We start from the raw sequence: 21830 nt of genomic DNA, 5'->3' as shown, positions 1-21830 counted from the left end.
TATTGGGAGGCCTCCCAAGGGCCCTCATCTGCCCTTCCTTTCCCCTGGCCCCAGCATCCTGTCCTCCACTCACTTTGCAACCCTGAACTCCTGATCAGAAGCTCCTCTGTACTCCCACATGCCTGTGGCTGCCCCACCCCAGCCACTGCATCCCCAGGACCAGGACACATGAGTGGGATGGATCAATGCTGGCCTGCCCACAGGGCCTGCTGGCTGCCCATCCATGCGTCTATGTCCCTCTTTCTCCTGCCCACACTCATCACCCCTCTACCTTCTGAATCTAGGACATTACTGAGTTTAGAGCTTGCCAACTACCCAGATACCACAGAGCGAAGGCTACTCTACCTGGCACCCCTCCACCCCTCAATGCCATGGCCAGTGGAGTATACTAGTTATGACGGGGGCTCACCTCGGATGCCTGCACACCTGTCCACTGTCTCACCCCAACACGGCTGCCTGCGTACCTGCCACCAGCACCTAGCTTGCATCTCTGAGTCTCCCCATCTCTTGGATGAACCCACAGTGGCCGAGCCCTAGAAAGACGCTCTGCCCTGGACATGCTCACCTGGGTGGACATCAGAGTCCTTGAAAAGTATCACCCCAGGAGATGATTCCCAACCAGCCAAGGAGGGCAATTTAGCACATGGACCCTACTGCATATCTTCCTTTATTAGGAAAGTGTTCCAATCTCATAGATAACAAACTCTCCAGTCCACGTCCATTTGAACCTGGACAAATACAGGCTTTGGAGGTTACAAAGAAAGTGAATGTGAGACACATTCTTGAAAACAGGAACAGTGCCATGTGTGCAAACCCATCGTGTGCGTGTCTGCTGTGGTGCTACAGCCGTTTTGTAAGACCCTAGCCCACCAGGGCTGGGGTTCCAGGCCTCTAGGAATCAATGCCCTTGGCTAGTGAAAGCCCTGACAGTTGTGGGTGTTTTTTGTTTTTTTTTTTTCCTCTTCTTTTTTGTAATGCGAGTGCTTGACTTCAGCTTGACTGCTCAGGCATCCACTTCAAAGAGGCATCCGCTGGAAAAGGGCTATCTTGAATAAACACATTGCCAGCACACGACCAGATAAAGAGCCAGGCCACCTCCCACTGCAGAGGCTCCTTTGTCTTAGAGATCTTGGTAGATTTTTGATAACTGACCATTGGACCACTTGTTTTTTCTTAAATTCCCACTCTTAAGTTTCAAATCCACCAATAAAGAGTGAGCCCTTAAAATTCCTAGGCCCCTACCTTCAATCCCAATAAAAGTAGAACCCTAGGCCTATGAGTGCCCACTCTCTCTACCCGCCAACCTCAACCATGTCGTGTGGCCTCACGTGTGCTATTTCTAGGTACTGAAAGTAATAAACCTTTATTTTTTCAAAGTTTCCTGATGGTTACTGCTGATGGGAGTCTTATAATCATATAAGAACTAAGGGGCGGTTCAACCACAACACTAGTTATTGACAGAGACTGGCACACAATGTTAGATCCCAATGTCTACCCAGAAGTCCATTCCGAAAGGAAACATTTCAGAAGGCTTGACCAGCTGCTACCTCACTGCAGCAGCCCCCAGACCCAGGTGGCAATGTCAGGAGACACAGCAGAGTGCAGAGAGGATGAGCAGGGACTCAGGCTTGGCTCACATCAAGCTCCACCACTCACCGGCAAGGTGGCCCTGGGCAAGAGGCTTAACCTCCCTGGGCCTCCACCTCCTCATCTGCAAGATGGGGGTGATGATTGGGCCTGCCCCACAAAGGGCTGGGCTGTGAAAGGCACTTATCTGAAATCATCAGTGGACCTTTCTTGAGAAGTAGCCACGGCCCTGTGCCCACTACTTCCAAAGGACCCCCACCTTTTGGACACGCACACTCTTCCTTTGGACAGTGAGTTCCCCGTGGCTCCCTCAGGAGAGGCCATGAGAAGGAGGGTGGGAGTCAGGCAGCCCTCTGTCCCGACAGCCAGCATCCTTGAGGAGTGGTCAGACGGGCGCTGCCTGCTGCCTGGGAAAGATGGAATGGAAATTCTGAGTGTTTCTGAAAAACGGCCCAGAAACTGACAGTGCTGAGCGGAGTCTCTGGAAGCCCAGTGATGGGGGGGGGGGGGGTGGCGGGAGGAGGGAGCACCACTGACTCGCAACAGGAACCCTCCTTCTGAGCCAAAACCGAGCCAGCTCCAAAGGTGCACTGAGGACAGCAGTCATGTGTCAAGTCAGGGAGGTAGCCTTGGGAGGAAAGGAAAGCAGGAACCACCGTGTTTTCCCACCTACTCCAAGCTTCACAGGCTGCGTCCATTATACAATAAAGGAGACTGAGGCTCAGAAAGAAAGTGACTGTTGGAAGGTTCCCAGCCTCAAGCCTCACTCACAAGGTCCAGGGTCCTGCCTGCCCCAGGCTATTCCTCCGGCCACGCCGTTTGGTCCCTGTCCACCAGGACATGGCCCTTTTCTGCTTCCTTGTCCTCTCTCAACAGTGGACATTATAGCACTTAACACACCACCAGGCCGGCATATAAAGATGGCAGTCACTGCTGTCTACTTATTACCTACCATGTGCCAGCGTTTATACATGTCACTTCACTTAATCCTTATAGGGGCCCTTCATAGCAGGTGTTAGTAACCTTCTTTTTTCTTTCTTTTTTTTTTTTAAGTTTATTTATTTATTTTTGAGGCCGGGGTGGGGGGTGGGGAGAGAAAATCCCAAGCAGGCTCCAAGCTGGCAGCACGGAGCCCAACGTGGGGCTCAAACCCATGAACCTGTGAGATCATGACCTGAGCAGAAACCAAGAGTCAGACGCTTAACCAAATGAGTCACCCAGGTTCCCCTTAACCTTATTTTTCAGATGGGGAAGGAGGCTCAGGGAGGTAAGAATCTTGCTCGAAGTCACCCAGGAAACGATGGAGCTGAGATCAGAACCCAAAGTACAGGCAGTTCCCTGACATCAGGCAGCTACTGACAGGTGACATGGCCTGCAGTTTTGCTTCCACACGCCCAGCTTCTCTTACATCCTGTGTTTAACACTTTTTGCGTCATTCCTCCACCCACCTGCCCTGGAATGCCTGCCTGGCACAGAGCTGAACACAGAGCGGGCCCTCCACACACACTGGATGCCTCAAAGAGCCAAGCCCACCACGGTGACATTCCTGTGTAATGAAACCTTCCCAGGCAAAGGGCCAACAGCCCCACCTGACACAGCATCGTGGCCACTCACCTGCACTCCAGCACCCTGGAGATGTGGTATTTCCCAGAGCTTGGCAAACAAGCGATAAGCAGAGATAAGATGACAAACAAGAGTGGGAAGGGACACACGCGCCAGGGCCGTGAGTAATGATAGTGATGGAATAACTGGAGCAGCACTGAAGGAGGAAAATCCTATCAGTGCTTTGCCCATTCAACATCAAAGGGTCCTGGGGCCCTGCCTGGTGGTTCGCAGGCATAGCATGCATGAGTAAAGTCACATTAGCCTACATGTACATACCTACAGAGCTGTACCAAGTTGTCATCTTTCACTTGTGCCAAATATAAACATCTCATTATTTATTATTGTTATTTTTTATTTTAGAGAAAGAGGGAGAGAGAGTGTGCCAGTGGGGGAGAGGGACAGAGGGAGACAGAGAGAATCTTAAGCAGATTCCACACTCAGCACGGAGCCTGACACAGGGATTGATCCCATGACCCTGGGATCATAACTTGAGCAGAAATCAAGAGTCAGCTACTCAACTGACTGAGCCACCCAGGCACCCCAAATATAAACAGCTTAACATCAAAATAAAAAAAAGGTGGGGTAGCTTAGTTGGTTAAGCGTCCAATTCTTAATTTCAGCTCAGGTCGTGATATCATGGTTCAGTTCATAGGATCGATCCTTGCGTCGGGCTCTATGCTGACAGTGCTGGGGCCTGCTAGGGATTCTCTATTCTCTCCCTCTCTCTGTTCCTCCCCTGCTTGTACTCTCTCTCTCAAAATAAATACACAAACATTAAAAAAAAAGTGGGGGGGAAGGCACCTGACTGGAGTGACTCACTTGATTAAGCATCCGACTCTTGATTTCAGCTCAGGTCATGCTTTCACGGTTTGTGAGATAGAGCCCCGCATTGGGCTCTACACAGACAGCATGGAGCCTGCTTGAGATTCTCTCTCTCTCTCTCTCTCTCTCTCTCTCTCTCTCTCCCCCCCCCACTTGCATGCTCTCACTCTCTCTCTCAAAAATAAATAAAACACTAAAAAAATTTTTTTTAAAAAAGGTGAAAACTCAGAAAAGACAAATCTGTTTAACTGTGGAAATCTCATTTGGGGTGTGTAGGGGTCCCCTCTCACCCCACCCTGGTGTGGGATCCTGGGCTCTCATAGTAGGTTAAATTGCTTGTCTCAGTTTCTGCTGCTGCCAGCCTATCACATGCCACCAGGAACTCACACTTTGCACACAGTAGAAACTGAAGAAATATCTGTGGTTGATCTCAGTCACTTAAACACATGGGTCACTAACCATAAATTTTCATTAAAAAACACAACAACAAAATAGCCTGCAGGTCTTCCTTGTGACAAGAAGTCAACCCATCTGGACTGACTATGGTCTCACTTATTCATCATCAAGATGCAGATATGGATAAGGAGCCTCTGCCTAGGATGTAGAAAGTTGGGTAAAACATTAACCCCATCCTAACAAGAAAAAGACTAGCAATCCAAAAGAATTACAATATAGCAATTGCAAGAATAGCAATCCAAAACTTTCTTAAATCAGAGAACTGAAGTCACAAAGCAAACAGCTAGCCTGAAATCTAAGGAAAGGCAGACTCATCTAAGGAAAACAGGAAGTGAACATCAGCTCACCTATGGCAAAGCACGGGAGGAAGGGGCACTGGGTGCTATATAAGTGGGTAAGAAGAACTGAGTTAAGCCAACAAACTGCTAGAGGCTGAGTATAGAGAGTGTGAGAGTGAAGAACCCCTGGGAACCACAGACACAAATGGAGTTTGCATCCACTCACAAGTTTTTCACAGACCTCCACTGGGAATTCATGACAAAGATTGGCGGCAGGGCAGGAGATGGAAGAAAACCATCCCTGAGGGTGCAAACCCAGAGGAAGGCAGCTGACATGGTAAAGGCATGAAACCCTAACAGGACCCTTCTCTCCTACAGAACAAAACCCATAAGTTATTGGGAGATGAGCAAAGATAAAACCCCGCTGCCCCTGGTGAGGAGAGGCAAGAAACCATCCTGGGCCAACATCACTCAGGCTTCCTAAGGCTGAGGGAAGGGATGGGCTACTAAGAATGCCCTACTTCTAAGACCCAGGGATATAGGGCCTGTCTAAGACTAAAGCTGGGGCCAGGCTAACAGAGAAGACTTGCAACAAAGCTAGCCAGCACCAACAACCTTGCACCAGCAGCCTATTGCTAGGGGAGGTGTAAGAGCATGGAAATAGATGCCCTCTGAGGAACAGGCCCCCAAGGAAGGTTGAAAGCTGGGGGTGGAGCAGGAACATTGAGAAGAACCCTCCAACACCCAGACCTCACCTAAGTACACAGTAACACTAAACTCAGCTCAACTCCTGATAAGACTATTTACTTCTGTCTCTACTGTCCTAACCATGATGTACAGCATTTAATCAAAAATTACGAGACACACAAAAGGCAAGGAAAAAGACACTGTCAGACAGAAAGTAATCAGCAGAATCAGAGGACTTCGATGTTGGTACTATCAGACATACAATTTAAAATAACAATGACTAACATGTTAAAGGTCCAATTGGAAAATGTGGACAATACACACAGACAGATCCGGATTTCCACCAGGGAGGTAGAAATTACAAGAAAGAGTCCACGCAAATGCTAGAAATAAGAAACCCAGTAACTGAGATGAAGAATGGCTTTGACAGGCTATTTATAGGCTCAGCTCAGCTGAGGAAAATAAATCAATGTCCTTAAACATTGATCAATTCCTCAAACTGAAAGATAATAGGGGTGAAAAAAACAGAACAGAGCATCCATAAACTGTGAGACAATATAAAATTGTCTAACATGTATGAGTGGAATTCCAGAAGGAAAGGAGAGAGAAAAGAGACATTCCTTATAGACCAAATTTGCTGGTAGTGAATTATTTCAGCTTTTGTCCGAAAAAAGTCTATTTCTCTTTCATTTTTAAGAGATATTTTTGCTAAGTACAGAATTCTGGGTTGACAGTTTTTTCTTTCAACGCTTTAAGATGTTACTTCAATGTCTTCTGGATTGTGTAGTTTCATATGAAAATTCGTCTGTGATTCTTACCTTTGACCAGCTCTGTATATAATGTCTCTTTCCTGTAGACTTTCAAGATTGTCTCTTAATGTTTGATTTTCAAAAACTTCAATATAATTTGTGCAGGGTTTTAGTTTTGTTTTTTATTCAGCTTGCTTGTCTTTTCTCTGAGGTTTTTGGATCTATGGTTTGACACCTTTCATTAATTTTCAAAAATCCTTGGTCATTATCTTTTTAATAGCACAAAAATCATGAATTTTTTAAAAAGTTTATTTATTTTGAGAGAGAGTGTGCATAAGCATGAGTGGGGGAAGGGCAGAGAGAGAAGGAGAGAGAGAATCCCAAGTAGGCTTCATGCTGTCAGCATGGAGCCTAACTCGGGGCTTGATCTCACAGACTGTGAAATCATGACCTGAGCTGAAACAAAGAGTCAGATGCTTAACCGATTGAGCCACCCAGGCACCCCTCATGAATTTTATTATTACTTTCTTATGGTTGTTCTAACAAACTGTCACACTTGATGGCTTAAAACAAGAGAAATTTATTCTCAGAGTTCTAGAGAACAGAAATCCAAAATTAAGGTATCAACAAGATCCCTTCCCTCTGGAGGCACTAAGGGAGAATCCGTTCTTGCCTCTTCCACCTTCTGGTGGCTCCAGGATTCCCTAGTTTATGCATAACTCCAGTCCCTACCTCCATCTCCACATGGCCTTATCTTCTTCTCTCTGTGTATCTCTTATAAGGACACTTGTCATTGGATTTAGGGCCAATTAATTCCATCGTCAAAGATCCTTTTCCCAAATAAAATCACAATTGCAGGTTCTGGGGGTCAGGTCACAGACATATCTTTTGGGGGGGCCACCATTCAACCCACAACAAAATGCTTAGATATAAGTCTAATAACATATATGCAAAAAAACTACCATACGTTGATGAGTAAAATCAAAGAAGACCAATATCAATGAAGTACCATGTTTATATACTGAAGGCTCAATGTTATTAAGATCTCAATTCTCCCTGAAATCAACTACAGAAATCAAGAAGCTGATTCTAAAATCTGTATGAAAAGGCAGAGCAACTAGAGAAGCCAAAACAATTTTGAACAGAAGAAGAAAATGAGAAAATTCACATTACCTGATTTCAAGACTTAGTCTAAAGCTACAGCAACCAAGACAAGCGTGGTACTGGTGAAAAGACAGACAAATAGAACAATGGAACAAACAGTGTCCAGAAATACACCCACAGATATCTGGTCAATTAATTTTTAACACAGTTACACAAACAACTTAGTAAAGACAGTTGCAGGAACAACTGGCTATCCATATGTAAAACAATGAACTCTGTTACATAGTTTACACCACATACAAAAAGTAACTCAAAATGGATCACAGATCTACATGTAAAACCTAAAACTATAGTATTCGTATAATTTTCTTTTCTAAAACATAGGAGAAAATCTTTGTAACTTTGGATTAGGCAAAGATTTCTTAGATATGACACTGAAAGAATGGCCCATAAAAGAAAGCACTGATAAAATGAACTTCATTAAAATTTAAAACTACTATTTGAAAGACAGTTAAGAAAATGAAAACTCAGGACGCCTGGGTGGCTCAGTCAGTTAAGTGTCCGACTTCAGCTCAGGTCATGATCTCATTGTTCATAAGTTTGAGCCCACATCAGGCTCTGCACTGCCTGCACGGAGCCTGCTTGGGATTCTGTCTCCCTCTCTCTGCCCCTTCCCCATGCGCGTGCGCTCTCTCTCTCTCTTTCTCTCTCTCTCTCAAAATAAATAAATAAACTTAAAAAAAAAAAAGAGGGGTGCCTGGGTGGCTCAGTAGGTTGGGTGTCCGACTTCGGCTCAGGTCACGATCTCACGGTTCCTGAGTTCAAGCCCGGCATCAGGCTCTGTGCTGACAGCTCAGAGCCTGGAACCTGCTTCAGATTCTGTGTCTCCCTCTCTCTCTCCCTCTCCCCCGCTCACACTCTGTGTGTCTGTCTCTCAAAAAATAAACATTAAAAAAAATTAAAAAATAAAGAAAATGAAAACGCAAACTACAGATTGGGAGAAAATATTTATAAGTCACATATCAAGAATATTTTAGAACTGTCAAAACCAATGAGAAAAAACCCTAATATTCAAAAAACAAATACGCAAAGATGTGAACAGATACTTCATCAAAGAACATATAAAAATGGCAATGATACATAAAAAGATGCTCTGCATCATTAGTCGTTAGCAAAATGCAAATTAAAATCACAGTAAGATACCAGTATACACCTATTAGAACAGCCTAAAGTTAAAAAGACTGACCATACCAAGTGCTGACAAGGAGGTTAGAGAAATTCAAACTCAGACACTGCTGGGGAGAATGTAAGATGGTACAACCACTTTCGAAAACAGTCTGATAATTACTTGACAGGCTAAACATATACCTATATGTCCCAGCCATTCCACAGCTAGGTATGTACCCAAGAAAAAGGGAAATTATGTCCATAGAAATGTAAGTACATAAAAGTTAACAGCAACTTTATTTGTAATAGCCCAAAATTGGGAATAACCCAAGTGTTCAACAACAGCAGACAAATGTGCTATAATCCATTCAATGGAGTACTCCTCAGCATTAAAAACAAATGAACTACTGATACATGTTAACAACAAGGGTGAATCTCAAAATAATTAGGCTGAGTGGGGCGCGGGGGGGGGCGGGGGGGGGACAGACCAGAAAGAATATATAACTACATGATTCCATTTATATCAAATTCGGAAAAACACAAACCAATCTGTAGTGACAGAAAGCAGATTAGTGGTTGCCAGGGGCTGGAGGTGGAAGGAGTGGATTGATATAAAGTGGCAAAAAGGAACTTTTGGGATGATGGAAATATTCTGCACCTTGAATGTGGTGGTGATTACATAACTGTATATGTTTGTCCAAACTCCTAGAGCAGTTTTTTTTTTTAATGGTGAATGCTGGAGCTCATGGCTGGCTCAGTCAGTAGAGCATGAAATGCATGATTTTGGCTCAGGTCACAATCTCACAGTTTGTGGGATCAAGCCCTGCATTGGGGTCCATGCTGCCAGCGCAGAGCCTGCTTGGGACTCATTCTCCCTCCCTCCCTCTCTCTCTCTCTCTCTCAAAATAAATAAGCTTTAAAATAAGTAAATAAGCAAGCCTGACTTTATTTATTTTTTTAATGTTTATTTATTTTTGAGAGAAAGAGAGAGAGACAGAGTGTGAGCTGGGGAGGGGCAGAGAGAGAGGGAGACACAGAATCCGAAGCAGGCTCCAGGCTCTGGAAGCTGTCAGCACAGAGCCTGATGCAGGGCTCGAACCCATGAACCGCGAGATCATGACCTGAGCCGAAGTTGGACGCCCAACCGACTGAGCCACCCAGGCACCCCATGCAAGCCTGACTTCAAAAAAAAAAAAAAAGATGCAGTTACAACTGAAATGCCCCTGAAGCCCGACCTGCCCATCATGACACTGCATACCCATCACAGTCACTCTGTACTCAAGGTGAAAATCACTACGTCTCCATTGGACATCACCAGGGGGCAAAACCCACGGCTGAAGGCTCCAGGTGAGGTCCATGAGGTCCACCATTGGTATGGTGATTATAGTTCCAAACCAGACTCACATTTCAGTACAGTTTAATTCCCAAAGCCTCAATCTCCCTGGTCATCAGTGGAGGTGCCCAGGCAGCATTTCCCAAGCAGCGGCTGCCAGGTGTATGGAATGTTAGGCCCCAGCCACTTAGGGGTCCCTATGCAGTTTGACAGTCATGAACATGCAAGGTCTGCAAACACCTGGCCTGCAGCCAGTAGTGGCTGGAGATTTACCACAAAGATGCTGTGAGCCGACGTGACAGAACTCCCCACTATGGTAAGTGGGGTGGTCAATTATTAACACCTGTTCAAGATGGAAATTTCTCCTCTTCTCTCAATCTCTAACACTGGACCTTGCCCCCTGCTCAGCCTATTCTGGAAACTGAAACTGTAATAGACAAAAGTATCCAGGAACTGGTCCACAGCTTGACTCTGGACCACAAAAGGGAGAGGAAGGTGACCTGGGCCCAAGATCTAGGCTGCCTCATTGGTACCCAACTCATACAGACCCAGGAAGCAGCCCGACTGGCCACCGCCCACTAAAAACACTGAAGTGTGTCACTGTGTTTCCAAAACAGGGCTGAGCACAAAACTGAAAGAAATGGACAGACACACGCACCATGATTAAATCTTTTCAACTTAATCTTTCATTCAACTGCTTATTGCATAGTCTGCTAAGTGAAGGTACAGAGATTCACGGACACGTTTCTTACAGTCTTTGCCTCAGGCCTTTGGCTTTGACAATTTGCCCTCATGAAAAGTTAATAGGTGTCTATGTCTGCCTGCCTCTGTTTGCTAAACCTGATGCTGGCAAGGAGAGCAGAAAATAGGACGGAGCTCACTTGAGCTCACCCTCCTCTCCAGCTCTTCAAATGGAAAAAGTCATGGCCATTTTCTCAAATCAGAGCTCAAAAGAAACCTGGTACTGAATCCACCACACATATTTGTGGACTAGATATACAACAGTCTTGTCTGCCCTATAATTTAGAGTTCCGGCCTGGAGTCCAACAAGAGAGAAAACTTCTGGTTCTAAACATAGCCCTGAACCCAGGAGGAATTCTGGTGTCTTAAAATCATCTAATTGTTCGGCAATCCTGCCAATGTTCTTCCAAGCCAGCCTAAATATCAGTATGGAATTTGGTTACTGTGTTGGCTTTCATCTAGAGTATGAATGTGCAGGGTGCCTTCGTGTGTTCCCCACAGTAGGCTCCCAAGGAAGGCGGGGTGCCGGGTCATCTGTGTGCACAGAGGGAGCCAACAGGCTCAGGGGCACAGGGGCCTAGGGCCAACAGGGCAGCCTCAGAATGGAATCAAACGCTCCATAACGATGGATCACATTTGGGTCTAAAAGCCACCCTTTGATTCCAGGCCCCCACTGATGGGAAGGGGAAAGAGTATTCTTTGAAGTGAGAATTGTGAAGGGGTCAAAGGATGGGTCTAAAATGGATGAGGGATCCATGTGCCCGACCCACCCTAGAACTGCAGATAGCTCAGGGCGCACTTTCTCACCTCACAGTCCTCTCCTCAGGGAGTGGTCCCTTTGAGGCAGGTGGCATCCTATCACACCTGTGTCACTCACAGACGCGCCTGGCACATGGGAGATGCTAACTGCACAAACCAAGGTGCCCCACCTCCTCCCCCAGGCCCAAATCAAGACTGAGGCCCCCACACCCAGGGTCTAACAGCCACTCCCAGGCTCTAGCCCCCGCAACCTCCGGCTATCCCCCAGCCACACTCTCTGGGAGTTTCCAAGTACTGCCCCACATACAAGAGGGCTGATGTATAAAAGCCAAAGTTTTCAAAGGAGTGAAAGCATTGCCTTGATAAGCAGGACCTGGGAAGTCATTCCGACATCCAAATATGCCCCTAAGAGAAAGCAGTGGAGCTGGAAAGGTCTGTCTCACTGCAGGGACACAGCCAGGTGAGGGAAACTCTGGAGAGAAAGGAGCAAGGATGAGCCAGGAGAGGAAGGCTAAGCAACTACAAATGGGTGGAGGCCATGAGAAAGCAAGCAGGCTATCACACAGCAAGAACTTCCCTTGGCACAGAGGGGGTCCCTGGCCCTCCTCTCTGGAAGGGCTCTGAGGGAACAGGGAAACATCCCAGGCCTTTAGGCACTGAAGCCCTCCAGGCCATCATACCCAGTATAGCCAGAAACACACGCAAGTGGGCCGCAAGGCAGAGCTGGGGGCCAGGGCCAGAGCCAAGGAGGAACCGGGCAGCGGTGGGGGTAGAGTCTTCCACACAACCCCAAGAGGCCTCGGGAGAAGGCAGGCCGGTCACGGACCTGTGCTCATGCTAGAGGACATCTGCTGAGTCTGCCCGGGGGTTCCTGGAGCCAATGCACCTCTGAAGCATTCGCACAAGTGACAACACAGACAACCAGATGAAGCCACTGCACAGTCTCCATGCCAGTGACCAATACCTCGGCCAGCTCATTCTCTCTGAACATGACCTGCTTCTCTTGGGGCCAGCTCTTGCTCAGTTCCATTCCACAAATGTTACTGAGGGCCCACTCCAGGCTGCGCACTTAGCACCTCAGGGTTACCTACCCCCTCCCTTGAGCCAGAAACACCTACCCTTCCATAGCAAACACCTGGGCCGAGGCACTCTGGGAGGGAGCTATAAAGCCCAGTGTTGACTGGAGACTTTCTTTTAAAAAAATTAAACTGCTTTGAACTAATTTTAGACTTAGAAAAAAGTTGTAAAAAATAGTACAGAGAATTTCCATATATCCCTCCCCCAGGCTTCCCCAGTGCTAACGTCTTACATAACCATTAGTACAATGAACAGACCAGGAAATTAATCTTGGGACAATACCATTAACCAAACTAAGGACCCCACTTGAGCTCCACCAGTTTTCCTACTAATGTCCTTGGATCCTGCTGTTCCAGAATCCCATCTGGGACCTCATGCTGCATTTAGTTATTTCTCCTTGGTCTTTTGCAACCTAGGTCAGCTCCTCAGTTTTCTCTTGTCTTTCATGACCTTGACACTTTCATTTTTTTTTTAATTTTAATTTTTTACATTTATTTATTTTTGAGAGACAGAGCGTGAGCAGGGGAGGGGCAGAGAGGGAGACACAGAATCTGAAGCAGCCTCCAGGCTCTGAGCGGTCAGCACGGAGACACGGCTCTGACCTGAACTGAAGTCGGATGCTTAACTGACTGAGCCACCCAGGTGCCCCGACCTTGACACTTTCAAAGAGTACTGATCAGTTATGTTGTCAAATGTCCCTCAATTAGGGTCTGTCCAAAGTTTTCTCAGGATTGAATCGAGGTTAGCATTTTTGACAAGAACACCACAAAAGCCAAATACCTGACATCACAGAACTCATGCGAACAGGACATATTATTAGTGGTGCTGACCTTAATCAATGGTGATGGTGACCTCTCTGCCAGGTTTCTCCTATGTGAAAATACATCTTTCCCTGTGTAGTTAATCTTGGCTTTTAAAATGTGGCTTTTTAAGAGGGAACGTGTTGCTGTCATTACAACTACACGCTGTCAGCCCAGCCTGCTGCTGGCTGCAGCTGCCCCACAGATGAGAGGCAGCTAATGAAGATGAGCGGCAGAGCCGACGTCTCTGGAAGACGCCGAAGCTCTCGGTGACAAAGAGGAACAGTAGCAGTTTATTTATAGATCCACTTGAAGACAGCTCATTGTAACTACTGGGGTTGAATTTTTAAAACCTCGGGAACAAAGGCTGGCTATTTTAAACTCTCCTTGCACTTAGTTCAATGGAGAGTGTTAGAGGCAACGACCACACCCAGGCATCACTTCCAAGCTTGGCAATTCATATTTTGTGTAGCATCTCAGGACACGAGCAAAGCCTGCCAGGACAGATAACCATGACTGGCTCTGCCTACCCTGCAGAGGCGGCGGGACTCTTCTGGGCCAAAGCGCTCACCCCCAGGGAGGAGTCTAGGGAGGCTGCATCCCGTGGGGTCTCCCAGCCTCCCCTTCCTGGAAAATTAACTTGCATACAGCTGTTGTGAACCAAGGTTACATCACCTCTCTCCCTGCCTCCCCCACAGGCTGCAAAGAGGGACAGCGCCCCCCAGCGGATGCCCGCCCCAGGACAGCTGGCAGCAGCTGATCCATCTCCAGGCTGGAGCAAGGGGTTCCTGGAGCTCACAGTACACAAATATCCCTAAGGATGGTGGGAGAGAGGCATCCCAGAGCTCCTCCTGCCCCCAACCTACCTGTACCTCTGGGCCAAGACTGCTCAATCTCTCCATGCACCAGAACCATGGTGGGGAGCAGAGATTGGACTTTCTCAAAGCCTCCCAAATCTTTATTTGAACAAGAAGCACAAAGCCATATTCTTGACACATGTGAAAAAATGTGAATATGGACTAGACAGATGATAGTAAGAAATTATTAATTTTGTTGGGTGTGAAAAGAGCACTACAGTTATACAACGAAGAAAAGTCTTTATTTAGGGTAAAATAATGTATCTGGGATTAAACAAAAATACTCCGACTCCACTAAAAAAAACCAAAACAAAACGTGTGTGGGATGGGGGTGGGGGAGATGAACAAAACAGATTGGCAAAATGCTGAAGCTAGATGAAAGGTACATGGGGGTCTGTTATACTAGTCTCTCTACCTTTTGTGTGAGCTTGAAATTTTCCACAATTCAAAGGTTTTTTGTTTTGTTTCATTTAATAAAAAAGAAAACGTTCCCAGGTGACTGGAATGAGCGGTGGCCAGGCAAGTGGGACCCTAGGAAGAAGGTGACGAGGGTCCCCAGCCGGGTGTCCTGGCACTTTCAAGTCCAGGAGGTAGATCTGTTTCAATCCATGAATGTTCAGACCAGCCTTTGGCATTGCTGCAGAGAAAGCCCCCAATGTCACCACAAGCATTCTGTGAACCCTGCAGCAATGTCCAGACCTTCAAAGAAACTAATTTTAAGATAATCTCCATGGAAACCATCTATTCTGATTTTTTCCATGGTAACCAATGAGAACATAAACACAAGCACTATCTAACACCCTTACAACACATGGGCCAACGCTGCCATCCAATCTGGAAAATATAAACTGCAAAGGGCTTTTTTCCATTGAAAATGAGAAGTACTGAAACTTCTAGTCCAGATATGCAGATTCTACCATGCTCCACTGCCCAGTCACTGCCCATACCACCCCATGCACCTGCCCCCAAAGTGGCAAACCAGGCCAGAAAGTGATTTCCTTCATTTAGCCTGGGACCATCAAAAATGCCAAAAGAAACAGCCAGGGCCTGCCTCTTGCCTCACAGGTTCAACCCATGCTGCCCACAGACTGCAGGCACGTGTCCACTGAGCTCTGATTTCCAGAGCATTCTGGGTTCCAGCTACATGCTGGGCACCACAAGAAGACCAAGGCCCCAGCCCTCTGGGGAGACCAGACAGACCAGTGAATAACTGACTACAGGAAAGAGGGGTTGCTCCAGCAAGCAGAGCGAGTGCTCCAGTAGGTGGGGCGGGAAGAATTCGCAACCCGCGGGCCTCCCAGGGAAGGCCGCATGGAGGAAATGTCATCTGGAAAGAAGCTGAAAGGCTGAGTATAGTTCTGCTGGAGAACAGAGGGCGGGCGGCGGGGGGTGGGGGGTGGGGGGGGGGTGAAGGCAGCCCAAAGTCTTAGTCAGACTTAAGCAACTGGGTCTATTTCCACTTGTGGCTCATTTCCTCCATTTTTAGGTTTCTGGGTTTGAAAAAAATAGCATGGAACTGAAGAAGACTCTCACATCCCAACAGTCTCAGTTCTTGCCCACCCTCTCTGTTTTATAACCACACATGGCCTCTGTTGGCTCTTCCGTGAAGGAGACTTATCAGCGTGGCCTGACAGGGTTGTAGACGCTTGTTACCACTGTCAGCAAAATGGCAGCATCACAGCAGTGGCCCTGGGTCATGCATGCTTTGTAGCAAAGCATCATGGTCTCAGGATCCCATTGCACACTGTCCCATGATTTAGGCTCATTTCCCCACATGCAACGTGGAATCTCCACTGACCCTGAACCCACACTATGGCTGCCAGAGCGAAAGGAAAGCAGATAGTTCTGAGAGCCTTGAATGAGATAACAGAGCTCTCAAAGGTATGTGTGAGTGCCCAGGTTTATGCTCCCGATGTATCCTGACACACGCAGAACTAGACGCAAGGGTCCCCGGGCCTTGTGAGGATTCCAGAGGCAGGTTCTTTCATCTTCATGACACTGTGAGTATCTCACCATGCCTTGCCCAGGATTTCTGAAACCATGCCTCCTGTTGGTTTAAGTCATTAAATAGGGCTTTTTTCCTTCCTGGATAGGCCTTCCTGCCACTCTTTTCTGGATAGGGAGCTACCTGTTTGTGGAATGGATGAGAATTTTCCAGTGGCAGGAAACTACAACTCAAAGGGGCCGCTCAGAGAAGGGGACGCAGCCTCTGTCTCATCCCACAACCCCATCCTCTTGCCACCACTACTGTTGCTGCTGTTTTGGGACTTGGTCCTACTCTTGTTGCCTGGAGGCACTTCCCCAAAAGGCTCCACAAAGAAGACCTTCACCTGGGGGCTTAGATGTTGAGCCATAAGCACCAGGCCATCTCAAGCTCGGGTGCCAGAGACTCTTACCTGTCAGCTTCCCTAAAGGCTCCTCAGGCTCTGGAGGATGGGAGCTGATATAGGCATCGCTGTCTAGAGGGCAAGAGGCAGGAGTCAGGGATACTGAGGACAACGCAGGAGGCAGGTGAGCCACAGGACGTGGATTCAGGAGCAGGTGACTGGACTGGTGCAGCAGCACTGACGGGCAGAAAAGGAGCCAAGACAGCAAGACAGGTGGCAGAGGCCCATAGAGGGCTGCCCTGGTACCATCCTCCCTCCTAGTGCATCCTGGCTGCTAAAAAAAACACACATCTGCCTGCCCAACTGTAAGCGGGGCCTACTGGGTGCCTCTGGGTTTAAAGAGCCCACAGGGAAGTGATGGAATTTAACGCTAGACTGAGATTAGAGCCAACGCAATACCACTTTTCCTCTTTTGGAAAGAAGTGGACCACAATTCTCCAAATTGGGCTGAAAGGGACCCAATCCCCCAAGTGCTTTTCCCAAACTATAGTTAGTCCCCATGAGCCATGTAAACTCCCCAAGATGGACAGAGGCTCTCTTCTTCCCCCTACGTCCCTGCCCAGGATGCCATGGTCACAATTGGCTAGACTGTTTTCCAGTAGACCAGTGACTCTTCAAAGTGGGTCCTTGGACCATCAACATCACCTAGAAACTTCAAATTCCTTACCAAATCAGATGCTCTGGGAATGGGGCAGGCTGTGTTTAACAAGGCCTCAGGGTGATTCTGAAGCACATTAAGGTTTGAGAACCATTGCAAGAGGCTTACTGCAATCTATGTCAAATGTTAAAGGGCCTGTCTCCTCACTGCACTGCCAAAGGCAACTTCTGCCTTCTGGTAAACACGGTAATTATTTAACATGTGCTGGGATAGCCCTGACCCACCTCCCAATAAAGTCAGTTTTAGCCTCTGGAAGGAAAAGGAGAGGAGATCTTGCCTGCTTCCCGGTAACAGACACAAGTCGGACCCTGAGGGAAGGAGCCCAGCTCCCCACACTGATCCCGGGCCCAAAGAGCCCCTCCGTGGGAAGCATCAGAATCTTTGGTGCTTCTAGACTTCACACAACCACGTTACTCCCGGCCACTGTACAAGGATGCTCTGATTCAAGCAGGAACTTCCTTTAAATAGTAGCTCACAGGACGCCTGGGCGGCTCAGTCGGTTAAGCGTCTGACTCTTGGTTTCAGCTCAGGTCATGATCTCATGGTGTGTGAGGTTGAGGCCCGCATCAGGCTCTGCACTGACAGTGAGGAGTCTGCTTGGGATTCTTTCTCTCCCTCTCTCTCTCTGCCCCTCTCCCAATCACACAACAAATAAATTAATTAATTGTAACTTGGTAACAAATATTGAATCTATTTTTAGTCTCTGTCTTCCCACTGAAACTAAGAAACCCAGAGCACTTTCCATGACTTCCTCTCAAGTAAAGGTGACTAAAATGAAACTTGAGTGTGAAGTGAGACATCTTGTCTGAGGGCCTCTGCCACCCAGAGTCAGCAATGGCTGTTGCGGCCACCCTACCCCCACCCCGGCAGGATGATCTTTTCCACAGTAAGCCCCTAAAATGGAAAATGCCCAAAGGATGTAATGTGGACCGGTGGGGAGAAATCTGAGTACAGAGAATCAAGATGAACTGCCTGAGGTCACAGGAGAGATTTGACCTAGCTTCACTGTGGACCAGCACACAGGGGCGGCACAGCTCTTAAACTGCCCACCAAGTTGTTAAAGGCTGTCTAGAGTCTGGTTTCCATGAAACCAACCCTCTTCTAAGACACATAAGTATCTGAGCATATTCCGACTCACCTGCTGATAAGAGCCAGACAACAATCTTGGGAAATTCAGAGCCAGAATGGGGGCCAGTGGGAGAAAGGAGAGGCTCCCCTCCAACACACATAAATTTGGGGTTCAACCCTGCTGTAAACACCCAAAATGCCTTGCCTGTCAAGCATCCCCTTGAATCCATACTTCTCCCTACTACTGAAAGCAAATGTCAGCCAGAAATGTGTGTTATCAGCAAGAGCCCCCAGTCCTCCACACTCACAAACAGATGGAAATCCATAAGGCAAGTGGAAATGGACCCCATCCCCTGCCTCAACTCTATGACTCTTCCAGGTAAGTGCTTGGGGTGATAACCCAGGACCCCCAGATCCTCAGCATGGGGCAAGATCCAGTGCCAAGACTGGAATCAGAGCCCAAGAACCCCTAAGTCAAGCCCATGTAGCATCCCAAGACAGAAATGTGAGAGCAGAAACATGGGTGCGGGAGGTGGGGGGGGGGCTTCACCCTCAGAACCAGAACTAGGAAGAAACAGGCCATCCTCAGAGAAGGCTGAGACCTCAGATACTGTTAGCTAACCCAGCCTCCTCCCCCTGGGGACAATTCTAGCACTGAGGCTCTGGGGGTCCCAAACACTTTACTTTGAGGAGTCATGGGGGTGGGGAGCACAGAGGACTTGGGTCTCTCATCAGGAAGCACAACAGATTCCTGCAAGGGTCTAAAACCCTCACTGGACCTCACAAAGACGACCTGCAGAAGGGAGTCAACATCGAAAATTATCTAGGTCAGAATTGCCTCCTTTCCTGCATGTTGTCTCCCTACTCCAACAATCTCCCCAACTGGGCAGGGGGCTCATCCAGCCCTCAGTCTGACAGAGGAAGGAAGAGGAACATTTTAAAAATAGCTAAAGCTTGGTGAGCACTTGCCATGTGCCAGGCACAGTTCCAAGTGCCTGCCTGGCATGTACCACCTCGTGAAATCTCATGAAGGAGGGCCTGGTGCCTCCCCATCTGAGGTTGAGGGAGAAAAGCCCTCGGCCCCTGAACTCAAGGTTACTGTCTGAACTGGAAGGCAGACAGCCCTGACAACTCAGGAAGTGTTTTTCAGTTTTCCTGAGTTACCTAGAATTCTGCATTCTTCCCCTCCCACCTGCCTAGCACAACCTTCCTTCCCAATTGCATAATGGGCTCTCAGGTATTTGGAGGAAAGGCAAGAATAAGAGTAAATCAGAATAAATGCATCCTTGTTAAAAGTGGTTTAAAAATGCCTCTATGGTTGAAGTAAAAACCAGTCCTATGGTAGCTGGGACTTGGGAGGCAATGGCCAAATCCAAGGCCAGCCAAGACACAGTGGCCCTGATACCTCAGGGATGGCTCCGAAGCACTAACGGCAGGAAGGAGCTAGAACTTGAGTAGATGAGTACAGGGAGGAAACAGAGAGGCCAGGGCTGCAGCACAGGACAGAGCTAAGCACCAGACCCTTAAAACCCCCAGCACAAGCACCTGCTGCAGATGACTCGTGGGGGTCCCACTCTCTGCCCCGACATGAGCCCCTCTGGGAGGCACTCACCTGCTTACAAGCAGCCCTCCCAACCTCCCTCTGGCCTTGCAGTATGTCATGGGGAAGAGCATGGAGCTTCCTGCCCACCTCGGCCCAGCTATTAGGCTGGAGTCCTTCCTCTACAGCCTTCCAAGCAGAGAAAGCCCCCCAGCCACAGCCCTAAACCCTCTCCTCCACAACTCAGCCAAGAACAGAGAGAAAACGGAACCCTTTATTCTCATTCTGGAGGGCTGGGAAATGGCTTGTGCTTTTCAACATGAAATGTGCCTAAAAATAAGCTGTGAATTTCAACCAGAGGTTGAAAATAGCTCTGGCAGTGAACAGAGCTCTGTTCAGAGTGAGCTCAAGGATGGCCTTCATTCCAAGAGTGAGAGCTGAATGCTGCGGCCCGAGCAAGGGTCCTGGACAGGGGGCTTTCCAGGGCAGAGGGGCCATCACATGCTCGTAGGGCTGCCCTTGCCATGCTCTGTTGGCGGGCCTGTCTCTGGCTTTAGATTGCCATACTCTACCAGACACAAGGTACCTGGCCTGGTGGCTTCCTAAGACGCCCCAAATGCCCAGGTGTGTCTCATGCAGCTTTAGGGTCCAAGGGCCAGGGGACAAAAGGAGCTAGAGAGGGAGGGGTTATAAGATCCAAGAGCTCCTGGGGCACAGGCCAAGCCAAGCCACCCTGGCCAGCCACCAAACCACTCACTGGTTACTATCTTGGAGCCAGGGAAGCCAGCAGGCAGGAAGGACAAGAACACTCCAATTGTAAGTGAAGAATATCAGGTTGCTAAAGGTCTTTTTTTTGTTGTTTACCATCACCTCTGGAAGATTCCAAAGTGTGACAGGCCAAATGACATTTTTATAAAATAGACTTCTGCTAGAAATAGGCTAGAGACCTGAGCCACAGCTGCGGGGATAAGCCCAAATCTGGCCCAATCGAGCAGGCTCGGCATGGCCCACCCTCTGTGCCGTCTCCATGCCTTCTGCCACAAGGACATCCCTACCCCCAGGCTCATTCCCACACTCCTCCCGCTTCTGCAGCAGCCTCCCTTATGGGCTCACTCCTGAGGTAGGAGTTAGTGCAGTGATTCTTGACTGGGGGCCATTCTGCCCCCCCAGGAGACATTTAGCAATGCCTGAAGACATTTTTGGTTGTCACAAGTAGGGGGGTGGGGAGATGCTATTGGCAGCTAGTGGGTAGACGCCAGGGATATTGCTAAACACCCTACAATGCACAGGACAGCCCCCACAACAAAGATTTATCTGTCCCAACGGATGAGCAGTGTCGAGGCTGAGAACCACTGGGTTACTGGAGGGACAGTATATGGATAGCCGGAGGGGCAGGGGCTCATTGGATACACCGGCTCCTGGCACGTGGCTGCAGAGCACCTGGGCCCCCAGAGGAGCTGAGATGCCCTGGCCAGCCATGGGATCGGTCACCACATCTCAGTGCCACAGAAGCCTTTGGGCAGGAAAGCTGAGACTATACTCGTCAGCTTCCCTACCCACCATGGGGGCAAACCTAACCACCAGGCGGTGCTGGCTCTCCCAGGCTTGGGAAGACCAAAATAACTCTATGGATGGCGGCAGTGATGGCTGTGCAACAACATGAATGTACTTAATGCCACTCAACTGTACGCTTAAAAATGGCTAACAGGAGAAATTTTATGTCATGTATATAAAATGCAACAAAACAAACAAAAAATCCCTTAGCTCTCCTCTTGGCCTTGGAGTCCTGAGATCAGACACACTCCTACAAGTGTACTCCACATGGTGTGCAAGCTTTGGCATGGGTGTGTGTCTGGATGAGGGCCCATACATCTCTTCAGTGTCCCAAAGGGGCTTGTGACAAATAAGGGTAGAGCCATAAACAAAGAACAATTTCAGGACTAATAAGTCAAGTCACGGTGTGGGTCAGCAGAGTTCAGCTCTGTCATACATGGGGTCCTCAGAGCCCGCCAAAGGGGTACACAGGTCCCATCGTGGAAAACAGAGGTTTGGGAAGAGCAGGTGCTTTGTCTAGGACCAGACAGCTAGGGTTCAGACCCAGTTCTCTGACCCATCCCATCCATGCCAAACTCTGCCCTGTCCTGCTGGCTTCCCC

General features: G+C 48.2%; 1 protein-coding gene across 6 annotated transcripts in view; it reads right to left on the bottom strand.

The window, feature by feature from the left end:
- POC1A (POC1 centriolar protein A) overlaps positions 1 to 21830 on the bottom strand; it is a 99849-nt gene that overhangs the window by 21655 nt on the left and 56364 nt on the right. For 4 of the 6 annotated variants that reach the window (XM_053219285.1, XM_053219287.1, XM_053219284.1 and 1 more), the window contains one exon: positions 14032 to 14121. The exons of the other annotated variants lie outside the window; for them this stretch is intronic. In XM_053219285.1, the coding sequence (XP_053075260.1) occupies positions 14032 to 14121 (90 nt within the window). The remainder of the gene's footprint in view (positions 1 to 14031; positions 14122 to 21830) is intronic. 6 annotated transcript variants of the gene reach the window in all.

Source organism: Acinonyx jubatus, chromosome A2 (assembly GCF_027475565.1).
Source record: "Acinonyx jubatus isolate Ajub_Pintada_27869175 chromosome A2, VMU_Ajub_asm_v1.0, whole genome shotgun sequence".
In the NCBI taxonomy this organism is placed as follows: domain Eukaryota; kingdom Metazoa; phylum Chordata; class Mammalia; order Carnivora; family Felidae; genus Acinonyx; species Acinonyx jubatus.
This window is presented reverse-complemented; position numbering and strand designations above follow the sequence as displayed.